The sequence below is a fragment of the Lynx rufus genome, unplaced genomic scaffold (assembly GCF_022079265.1).
Source record: "Lynx rufus isolate CCGP_SWC_20201006 ecotype Redwood Valley unplaced genomic scaffold, mLynRuf1.p SCAF_1, whole genome shotgun sequence".
In the NCBI taxonomy this organism is placed as follows: domain Eukaryota; kingdom Metazoa; phylum Chordata; class Mammalia; order Carnivora; family Felidae; genus Lynx; species Lynx rufus.
The window spans coordinates 82,264,980-82,276,329 of record NW_025814823.1 but is presented as its reverse complement, the minus strand read 5'-3'; the positions used below and the strand labels follow the sequence as shown (position 1 = coordinate 82,276,329).

The 11,350-nt window shown below is 61.3% G+C and overlaps 1 protein-coding gene across 1 annotated transcript; it reads right to left on the bottom strand.

Moving 5' to 3' along the window:
* Nucleotides 1–1,301: 1,301 nt before the first annotated feature.
* F7 (coagulation factor VII) lies at nt 1,302–10,011 on the bottom strand. The gene is made up of 8 exons (XM_047086569.1): nt 9,942–10,011; nt 8,480–8,640; nt 7,183–7,207; nt 6,815–6,928; nt 5,060–5,200; nt 3,961–4,070; nt 2,369–2,492; nt 1,302–1,897 (listed from the first exon to the last, which is right to left on the bottom strand). Exons 1-8 carry the CDS (start codon nt 10,009–10,011, stop codon nt 1,302–1,304), a joined length of 1,341 nt encoding a protein of 446 aa, XP_046942525.1.
* Nucleotides 10,012–11,350: the final 1,339 nt, after the last annotated feature.

Genomic DNA, 11,350 nt, shown 5'->3' with positions numbered 1-11,350 from the left:
TGGGCTGCCAGCGAACCTCTTGTGCAAAGGCCCAGATGGTGAGCATGTCCGGCTCCAGGGGCAGATAGTCTCTTTGGCCGGACCATCTCTGTCCGAGGATGCCGTGTAAGGAACGGGCGTGTCCCAGGACACTTGGACAAAACCAGGTGGCCTGGGTTCACTCTACACTAAATATGGCTTGATCCCTCAGCCCAGCAAGTCCGGCGCCAAATGCACCCATGTGGAGCACCGTTGGCGTTCCAGGCTTGGGGCAACCAGTCTGCCCCCTCCACCCGCGGATGTGTCTGGTAGGGGGCAGGGCCCTTACCCGCCTTGCCGTGTTTAGGGGGGCCCACTTCTGTGTCATCTCCCTCCCCCACCAGACAGCTTGTTTCTCCCTCCTCCATGGCCTGTGTGGCTTTAGGCCGAGCAGGCCCCACGATCACCTGAGGGATCTGATAAAAATGTCACTCACTGGGTCCTTCCCCGGTCCCACTGATGCGGCAGGACTGAGGAAGCTGGTGGCTCTCAGGCAGGGCTTCCTTGGGACCCTCATTGAGGACCGTTGTTGACTGGGACCTTGGCGGGAAGAGGACGTCCGGTTCTGTAGGGTTTGGGGAACCACAGCCTCCAAAACCTGCCCATGTGCTCTTGGTTTTGGAAAACAGCCTCGGTGGAGGAAGGGCCATCTCCGGGGTGCTGTGAGCGTGAGAGAAAGCGTGGCTCCAGGACAAGCAGGGCCTCAACAGGGTGAGGACGGGCGCTCCAGGATGGCAGGAGGGCGCTCCAGAGGTGTGCTCACGGGTGGGCCAGTGACAAACGCCATATGGAGGGTGACAGCCTCACATTTTATGGTCAAAGCTACGTACACAGAAAGATCTGGAAGGATAGTCCCCAGGATGAATGGATGATGCTTCCCATGTACGTGAAATGAGGGCGACATGCTTGTGCAAAGAGACAGGAATGGAACATAAAGATGTGAGCGCGCAAGTGTGAGCACGCCAGTGTGTGGACACAGGTGTGTGTGCCAGTGTGAGCACACAAGTGTAAGCACGCCGATGTGTGGATGCAGGTGTGTGTGTGCTGATGTGTAGGCACCAATGTATGCATGCCGACGTGCACACGCACCACCACAACGGCAGTCAGGGGAGCACGGTCCCCTGGGAAACAGTGCGTCCCCTCCCTGGCAGGCACATCGGTGCTCCCGGGCACATCCTGCTCAGCCAGCTTTGCACCCCCTTCCCCCACTCCAGAAGTGCAGGGTGTTTCTGGAACAGAGCAGGGACGAGTGGCAGCTTTATTAGGGTGGCCCTGCACTGAGGCTAGGGCAGCGGGGCCCGGAGGAGGCCTCCCGAGGTTGGGCTCTGGCTCATGAGCCTGCGCAGCCACTCGATGTACTGGGAGACCCTGGTGTACACCCCGAAGTGACCTTCGGCTGCACAGCCCTCCCCCCAGCTGACGATCCCTGTCAGGTACCAGGTGCCCTGGAACTTGGTGGCGTGCGGGCCCCCGCTGTCCCCCTTGCAGGCATCCTTGCTCCCGTCTAGGTAGCCGGCGCAGAACATGTTCTCGGTGATTGCTGGAGAGCCCGCCTTCCTGTGTGACTGCTCCTGGCAGTCCTGGGTCATCACCCGGGGCACGTCGATGGCCATGAGCTCAAGGGCCGTGATGCCCCTGTCCAGCAGCTGGCCCCAGCCGCTGACGGTGGAGAAGCGGATGAAGGCCAGCGTCCTCTCGGAGAAGGCCTTCTCGGGCAGACACAGGGGCACGACGTGGTTGGTGAAGGCCACGGGCGTCCGCAGGCGCAGCAGGGCGATGTCATGGTTCGTCTTGCGGGGGATGTACTTGTTGGGGAGGATGATCTGGGCGACGTGCCGCTCCTGCTCCTCGCCCTCCTCCTTGCGGAGATCGTGCTCGCCTGCGGGGGACCGGCACCGCTCATACCCCGCCCCTCAGCCTACTTCTGGGGCAGAAGGGGCCCTGTGTTCCGTCCCAGGCTGGCCGGAGCGGCACCCCCAGGCAGCCACCGCAGGGCTCCTCGTGGAGTGTGAATCAGGGCGAATCTGGGTGAATCTGGGGGTGCTGAGGGCACGTGAGGAGGGGTGGTGGATCCCCCCAGTTCTTCCCAGACCCTCCCTGGGGGTGCTTGGCGTCCCATCACCCACCAGGCAACCCTGGGGCTCTTGGCCCAAGTGAGAAGGGAGTAGAGCAGAGCAACACCTCTGTGACTTTCCGTGGGTGGAGAGGCCGGGGGACCGTGGCCACAGTGGGACCCTGCGGCACCGGGGTCCGCCCGGACATTGCCCACTTCTCTGTTTGGAGGCACTCATCTTGTGGCAGGTCTCGCTCACAAGCCATGCTCAGCAGGTGGAGGAGCCACAAAACTCACCTAGCACCACCGTCAGGTTCTCCCAGTTCCTGATTCTGTCGAAGCAGTGGGCCGCAGAGACCACCCAGGCAGCATCGAGCAGGGCGCCCCCACACACCAGCACGCCGTCCAGCTTCAGTGCAGCCTGGCCGGGCACAGCAGAGTTCGCGTCACCCCTCCGTGGGGAGCGCTTTTCCCGTGCACCCAGGGCCCTCGCGGCCCGTCTCCCCAGCCAGCTAAGGCAACAGGGGGCTTGCGGGTACTGGCCCGACCACGGGGCGTGGGTGTCAGTTCCCCTGCACATCCCTGGCACCACCAGCAGGAGCTGGCAAGACTGGTCCACAAAGACGGGCCAAGCGTAGGGGGGAAGAGGGCACGTGCCGCGGCACCGGGCACAATTCTTGGTGCACAGTGGGCCCCATAAATGCTTCCTTTTCTTCTCCCTAAAAGCAAGGAGGGTGCTGAGCGGGTCCTGAGTGCAGCTTGGGTGCAGGCCTTTTCCCCGCAGTGGTTTTCCCACCGCGGGCAGGCGGAAGGAGCTGATGTTGGCTTTGCAGCCACAGTCACGAGAGGAGGCCTGGGGTAGTGGTTTGGCTGGATTGGAGCCTGAATCTCAGTGGGCCTCAGTTTCCCCACCTCTCTCCTGGGGTTGAGGACCTGGGGGCGCGTGCATGCTGCAGCCCCCTCCCCCTGCACAGAGCCCTCCCAGGTGCTGTCTGCTGTAAACAACAGAGACCCACCCGTGCGGTCCCTCCGCCGCACACACTGCCAGTTCTGGGCAGTCTGGTGAACACACCAGTTCCGCTAGGACGCGTCTAGCTTACGTTATCCTCGGAACACCAAAATCCCGGGTCCTGCCAGCTGAGGAGTGGGCCTGGGACCGCACAGGTGCCACGCAGGCCCCGACCGCCTGCTCCCACCTGTGGCAGGTGGGATGGGGCAGGGCCAGGCCGGTGGGAGGGGCCACCGGCTCAGCCAAAAATGCCGCTTCTGGTCTGCACGCGGCCAAATGGCAGCAAAGCTGGAGGACTGGGGCTGCCCCGACCTGGAGTCAGGCCCAGGGGGACTGGTGAGCCACCATCATCCCTTCCAAGGCTCTTGTGTGGTAACAACTCTGAACAGTCCAACTCGGGTGTCCACGTGCAGGGCCCGGAGGACCACTGGGTCCGGCTCTGAAACCCGAGTGCATGCGTGCTGCTCTTGTGAGAGGTGGATTTTGGCCCAGTGGGTCTGGGGGCCTGAGGCTCCGCATTTCCAACAGGGACCAGGCTCACAGGCTGCCCCACACACCTGAGCACGTGCAGGGACAGCCTGCCCTGCCTCCGTTTCCAGGGGCAGATAGTGGCGGGTTCAAATCCTCCCTTTGCCATCTGCCACCAGTGGCCTGGACTCCCCCATCTGTGGAGGGGAGAGAGGCAGCAGCCCCGAGGAGGAGACGGGAAGAGACGGGAGGGGAGAGCCAGAAGGCAGGTGCTGCTGGGGGTGCTGACACCAGGACTGACGGACGGAGGTGAGCGCGCAGGCGTGGGCTTCGGAGCAAAGTGGAAGGAGACGAGGGGCCGGGGTCCCGCGGCCGACCTCCTGCTTTCCCTCCAGGGGCCCTGGAGCCTCACCTGCCAGGGACATTCTCCTTTGGGGCACACCTTGCCACCCACAATTCGGCCTTGGGGGTCGCGGCCATTTCTCTTTTCCAGAACAGGTATTCTTCCACACGGATACTCCACTGTGGGAAACAGGTCGTCAGGCCACGGGGTCCGTGCTGGAGGGACAGCTGCTGAGGGACAGGCTCCACGGCCTGCAGGCACGCCCTTGGCAGGGCAGGCCCACCCCTGTGGGAGCTGCTTCTGCAGGGACAGAGGGCCTCCCTGTTGAAACTGGGTTCTGCCAGTCGCCCTAGGGGAGCGACGTGCTGCCTGAGGAGGTGGACGCTTGTCTAAAGGCTGACCAGACCTTGGGCCACAGCACTTTCACCCGGCTCCTCTGGTTTCCGCAGTAAAGTCCCCGGGCCCGGAGACACCACTTAGAGGTGGGGGTTGAGCTTCAGGCCCTAGTGGGGGTGGGGCCCACTTCACTCTGGACAGACAGGCCTGGGCACCTGAGCTGCTGGGACTGTGTTAGTTCGAGACCGGGTTGGGGAAAATTTACATTTTCCTCAAAGTGCTCTCCTTTTAAAAAAAGATGTGGTTGGGGTGCCTGGGTGGCTCAGTCGGTTGAGTGTCCGACTTCGGCTCAGGTCATGATCTCGCGGTCCTTGATTTCGAGCCCCGCGTCGGGCTCTGTGCTGACTGCTCAGAGCCTGGAGCCTGTTTCAGATTCTGTGTCTCCCTCTCTCTGACCCTGCCCCATTCATGCTCTGTCTCTCTCTGTCTCCAAAATAAATAAACGTTAAAAAAAAAAAAAGACGTGGCATCCAGACTGTGCCACAGTCAGTGCAGACCCCACGTGTGGCCATGGGGTGCCCCACAGGACAGCGGTGGGGCGGGAAGGGCCTCCCTTGGCTCCTCTGGACCTGCCTTGGACAGGCAGGTTGACCAGCCACTCTGGAGCGGCTCCTGCTGTGGCCTGTTCTCGAGTGGGCAAGGCGTGGTCAGCGTGTAGTAGGTGTTCAGTGAGTGATACCCTTGTCATCTGTCAGCCATACAGGAATGGTTGGCTGCTCGTTGGGCACAAAACAGAGCACAGCCCCCGGAGCTGGCCCCTGAGGACCGTTACCTGTGGGAGCGCAGGACACCCCGTCGTCTTGGAGCGCGTACCCCTCGTGGCACCGGCAAGAGCGCCTGGTCTCTGCATGGTCGCTGCAGTACTGCTCACAGCCTCCGTTCTCGTTCATACAGATCAGCTGGTCATTCTTGTCTGAGGACAGGAAGGGGACAGACTGAGAGGGGCCTGTGCTAGTCAGGGAGAGCCAGCCCTCATTCTGCATGAAAACGGTGCTTAGCTGTTGGCTGCAGAGACAGCCAGATCCCAGCCTGCTCTGGATCGATCCGGAAGGGTGACCTGGGGTTGTGTGCGGTCTCACGTCTGAGCAGCTTAGCCAGTTGGGACATAGGGCTGACACATGGGGCCTCTGTGCTCCCCTCCCAGCAGCCAGTGGGAGCTGGGGAGGGCCTGGGGACAGTAAAAGTGTTCACCGCAATTGGATACCTGCTGGCAAGAGGCCAGGCAGATGAGATGGTTCCATAGCCAGGCCCAGGTGCCCCAGTGAACTGGCGGGGGCTGACCACTGGCTCGGACAGATGGAGATAAGGAACATTCACCCTCTCTGAAGGGCAGTGCTAGGATGTGGGAGATGGGGTTAGCTCTCTGTGCCAGTTGAGGGCCCCCAGCAGGAAGGCCTGGCCTGGAAGTGAAGTCACACCAGAGCTCCTGAGCACCATGGTCCTGGAGGATTCACACCAGGGCTCCTGAGCATCAAAGCTCCTGAGGGATTCACACCAGGGCTCCTGAGCATAAAGGGCTGGGCAAGGACACTGAGGCTTTGTAGCCCCAGATAACTGGCAAGAAGCCTCTTCCTTAGTCTTTCCTTTACTCTCCCTGGTTTGCTTAGAGCAGAAGGTGGCTGTGGCCCACAAGAGCTCCTTGAATATCAGAGTGTACACATGTGGCAAAGGATTGAAGTTACCCAAAGAGAGATTTGCCTTTGCCCTCAGCTCCTGGGAGGTGACCGCCACACCCTTGCTGATTAAGTTGGACACTTTTAATTTAATTCCATCTGTCTGATAAGAATGATGTTTCCTTGGGGGCCTTTGGCCACACTGGATGGTGTAACAATGTGATTCATGGTGGGGTATCACCTCGACCTCTGGAGGGGCTGGAGACTAAGGCCAGCCATGTGGGAGGTCAGTCATGTGTACGTGACTGAGTCCCAAGAAGACCCCTGGACGTGGAGGCTCAGTGTGATACTCCCTAAGTCTCGTCACACCTTGTTCTTGGAGAAAGGAAGACTGTCTGTAAGACCCCACTGCTTGAGAACACCTGGAAGCTCACACTGGTCTCCGTGCTGACTTCAATCTGTAGCCTTCCACCGTAACTTTGAGTCTGTTGGCCTTCAGAGAGTGCTATGAGTCCTCCCAGCCAATTACTGACCCTGAGACGGCCCAAGGAACCCCTCAACCTCGCAGTATTTTAACATTAGAATGGTGAAAAAATAGTTCACACTTTCGTAATAGCAAGTAGGGAAGATGAAGTTTACTCACTGTCTCAGTGGGATGCTGGGCAGTGATAACGTGCCCTCCCCGGGGCCCTGTCCAGGTGTATCCGAATTCCCCAGCACTGGGAGCCCAAGGGGTTTGTATTTTCCAGAAGCAGACAAGGGGCGATCAAGAATTAGCACCCGAGGGTCTCAGATCCAAGCGTCTCACGGTCACCGAGCCCATTTCCCACCGAGGCTGGGGCCCAGCCCCCGCCTGGCCCAGCCGTGCCCATCAGCCTCGTGGGGGCTCTGCCCGCAAACTGTGGGGTCCTCACTTGTCTCACAGTTCCGGCCCTCGAAATTGTCGAGGCAGAAGCAGATGTAGGACTGGAGCTGGTCCTCACAGGAACCCCCGTTCTGGCACGGATTCGAGGCACATTGGTCCCCATCTGTGAAGCGACCCAGGCAGGGTCAGAGCGCTGAGGGGGAGGCCGGCGGGCAGGGGCAACCGAGGGTCAGGGCGCTGAGGGGGAGGCCGGCGGGCAGGGGCGACCCAGGGTCGGGGCGCTGTGGGGGAGGCCAGCAGGCAGGGGAGACCCAGGTTCAGAGCACTGAGGGGGAGGCCGGCGGGCAGGGGCGACCCAGGGTCGGGGAGCTGAGGGGGAGGCTGGCCAGGGGCGAAATGGGCCGTTCACCTACTCACCGTTGTAAGAAACCCAGAACTGCTTCTGAGGGGACAAAGAGGAAGCCGCGTGAGACACACATTGACAAATATCTGTGGTCCCCACAGAATGAACGGGGGACTTGGGGTGAAGTGAGGTGGTCCGGGTGCTTCTGGCCTGGTGCCCTTTGCGGTGGGCTCTGGAAGCCAGACTTTTCCTCTGGAGAAGAGGTGAGTTCACCCAGGGCAAGGGGGTGTTTCCTAATCCCACCCCTCCACCCCAGATGGCCAAGGCCACCAGAGGTCACAAATTTCCCTGTCCCGATTCAGAATTCCAGAGTTTCTGCCCCACTTCCACCACCTCCAAGATGTGACCCTGGGACAAGACACGTGCTCTCTGAGCCTCCGTTTCCTTCTCTGGTGATGGGGGACCATCCACACACAGGGCGACAGGAGGAAAAGGTGCTAATGGATGCAAAGGCTCCAATAATACGGATTCCTGAGGAATGTTCTGGGCAAGCAAACTGAAACTCACAGGATCACTCTAAGAATAAAATAAGACAACTGTGGGAAATGCCTTGAAAACCCAAGTGGGGCACAAATGAAGGAAATGACCATCCTTACTATACCTGGAAAAGGTCATGTGAGCCTCCACCTCAAACAGTCCTACTTCCTGTTTGGTGTGAGGTGTCCTGTGAGTGTGAGGCGTGTGTCCTGCGAGAATGAGGCAGGTGTCCTTTGAACACAAAGTGTGTGTCCTGTGAGTGTGAGCTGAGTGTCCTGTGTGAGGCGAGTGTTCTGTGTGAGGTGAGTGTCCTGTGAGCGTGAGACGATCCTTGAAGAGAAGTGTGGGTTTGTCCCCTCATAGCCACACCCCGAGTGGAGCGGGACAGCGTGGACACTCGCCTTTCCCAGCGTGCAAACAGCCGTGGGGCGGCTCTCTGCAGCGGCCCCGACACGTTTGCTCTCTGAAGCCGCCGTCGAGGTGTTCGCCCGCGCCTGCGGGGGCTGCTGGGAGAGGCCCAGGCCAGCGTCCCCGCCGTCTGCTCCATCGGCAGCCCCTGCACGGAGCTCGGGCCGCTTTGGGGACGGAGGGTCGGGGGCGGGCACCGTCCATGGGAAGGCAGGGCACCCCCGGGGCCTGCTTTTCAAAGCGCGTTTTCCGGCTGGAAATGAGGGCCCCGCGCAGAGAGGCGCCGTCCATGGTCACTGCAGGGGCCCCGAGAGCCGTTCTTGTGGGAACGTGACCCCGACACGGTGCGCGGGGCCCTCGACCTCTGAGTAGGGAGACGGACCGACGCCGGGCAGCGCGGAGGGCGCCCCCTGGGGGCGGACTCACCGTCCTCTCGGCGTTCTGGAATATCTCCCGGGCCTCCTCAAAGGAGCACCGCTCCTCCCCGCACTCACGCTCCAGGGAGCCGGACCTCAGCTCCTCCAGGAAGGAGTTGGCACGCCGGTGCCTGCGCAGGACGCCGTGGGCCTCCTCCTGGGTGAGGAAGACTGAGGAACCGTCCGTGAGCCCTTGGCCGCTGGCCACGCCCAGACGGCGCCGACGCACGGAACCTTCGCGTCCCTCCGAGTAAGGCAACGGGAAACACGGCGGCTGTGGGGGGTCGCTCCGGGCCCGGCCGCCTCACTTGTAGGATTTATATCAAGGACGTCCTCAGAGGCGGCCACTCGAACCCGGCCACAAGGACAGCCTGGAGACAGCAGGCAGAGCCACTGCGTGAAGGTGTCCTCGTTCGCGTGAAGTACACGCTTAAGAAGATACAATATTAAGTGAAACCAGAAGATGATACGATAATCTGTACTGTGTAATCCCTTTTGTAAATAAGATGTACATATGCACATACATATGCTTATGTAACTCGTGGGAGGAGTCTACATAGAAAATGAACTCCGGGGATTAAAAGTTACTCTGTTGCAAAGCGTCTAGTCAACTTCCATAATCAAAAGGCCACGGGCTGCGTCCCTGCACGGGGACGTTCACCGAAAGTGCAAGGATAAAGGTGCCGCAGGGGCCTGGGGAGGGGGGGCGGGTGACAGAGAGGTGAGCAGCAGGGGAGGATGGGGCGGCAGGAGGGGGAGGAGCAGCTGCCGGGCCGCCCAGGCGGAGGGAGACCCCATGTGTTCTTCACAGTGACAGTGTCTCGCCTCTGTATTCCTGCGGAGCCCCTGGTCTGGAGGGAGAGGTCGAGGGAACCCTCAAATGGAGGGGCGGGTGGAGACCTGCCTGGGTGACCCTCAAGGGGCAGCAGATGTGAACCAAAGCTCTCGGGGAACCAGTTACCTCTGGTGGTTACAGGGGGAATCTGGCCACCGCCGCGTCTTCCCGCCCTCCCACCCCGCTGTCTTTCCCAGGAGCCCGCGCTGTCCCCTGGACTCCTGCAGGAATCTGGCCGGCGCCCATGCCATCGCAGGCTGGCTGTTTGGGGGGGGGGGGCAGTGTCTGCTGTCTCCACCACGGCCACCCCGCGGTAGTGACAAGTCACAAGGAGGACAGCTTATAGTGTCCCGCTGTCCTCCTAGCTAGGCCCGTTGGTGCAGTAGTGGCAGGGAGGGTGGCTTCGGTCACAGAAATGTGCAGTCCAGGGTCCCCACCCTGTTCCTGGTGCTGGCCAACCAAGAACGGGAGGGGACAGACATACCCCCTCGCACTCGAGCCCTGACTCTGCGTGCAGATCACATGGGAGCCGCCAGCAAGCACCCCGGGGGGACAGGAGTGCCCACCAGAAAGGTGGTCACCAACCTCCCGCAGCCCCTCACACAGCGTTTACAGGGGACCCTATACCTTGACATACCTGCGGCCAGAGATGCCTGCAGGCCGAGCAGAGAGCAGAGGAGGGCCGGCCCGCGGGACCCAGACACCATGGCGAGGCCTGTGTCACACGGTCTGTTGACATTCCAGGCGTGCTGGGAAGGCGGGCAAAGTCCCAGCCTCCAAGCTGGGACGGAGGGTGGGGAGGGAGGCCTGGCCTCCCAAACCCAGGGGCGGGGCGTGCGGGGGACGCTGGGGACAGGAAGACGCTGTCTGTACCCACTGCACAGCTGTGACCGCGAAGTAGGGGTTCCCTCTCAGAAGTGTCTGTGTCGGGATGTGTACCTGGTGCGTGCTCCTCAAATGCGGTTGAGAATCTGAAGCCCTGGGGACTTAGGGCCGCAGTTGGGAAACAGATCCAAGCTGGGGGTAGGTGTGCCTGCAGAGTAACTCTGGGGACAAGGAGAGTGGATCTTCGGTGTGGGTGGAGACCCACACAGGGCCTATTGCCCTGGGGCACCTGCCCCGAAGTGAACCCCCTGCTCTGTGTCCCTCCGGGCCCTCTTGGGCCCAGGCCGCAAGCCGCGGTGACCAACCGTCTTGGTTGCCCGGCTTCTGTGCTGACCTGGACCATCCTGGGCCCTCGGACATCGTCAGTCACCCCAACAAGGCTCACGTGGGCGTCCAGCCTCCAGTGGGGTCTGGCCTCGACCCTCTGAAATATCCTTTCTGCAAATGGTGGAGACTGGGGACGCCCGCTCTGTTCCTCTCCCGTGCGTGGGAGCCACACGGCCCAGCTGTTGCAGGCAGGGTCCCAGCTCCACTCCCCAAGTGGGAGAGTCAGTCTCTGCAGAGAACATGTTTTGTTGATCACCTCAGGTGTTACTAATGGTTACGATTGCTGGCTGCTTGGGAGTCTGTTGTTGGTGGAGGGGAACCCCCCGCTTTCTGCCGCACCTTCTGGGGATTCTCTGGATGGCCTGGCAGTCCTGGCTCCGTTTCCTCCCAGCTTGGGGAGAAGCGTTTCAGCCTTGAGCTTCTACCCCTAAATCTGGCGAATGTCTCGCCCGAGCAGGTGGAGGTGCTGTCGGTCCCATGTCAGTCCACATGCAGCACCCCTGAGCCCTGCTCTCAAAGGCTGCAGGGGAGCCGCCCTTGAGCTCAGCACTTTCCTGACTCCTGGTGGCCCCATGACAGGGCTGCACTCGCGGGGCTTACCGTACTGGAAATCTATCCTGTGCCGGCTCTGGAGGCCACAGGCCCTTGGGCACGGTGTCTGTGCAGGGCCCTGCTGTCTCTGGAGGCTCCGGGGGAGGGCCTGCCTGCCCCTTCCCGCTGGGGAGTTCTGGGGGCCTCTGTGCCCCACCTGCAGTCGGCCTGGGTGTGTGTCCCGATCTAACTCTCCTTACAGAGACACTACCCGTGGGTCAGGGCCCCCACTCCAGTGTGACT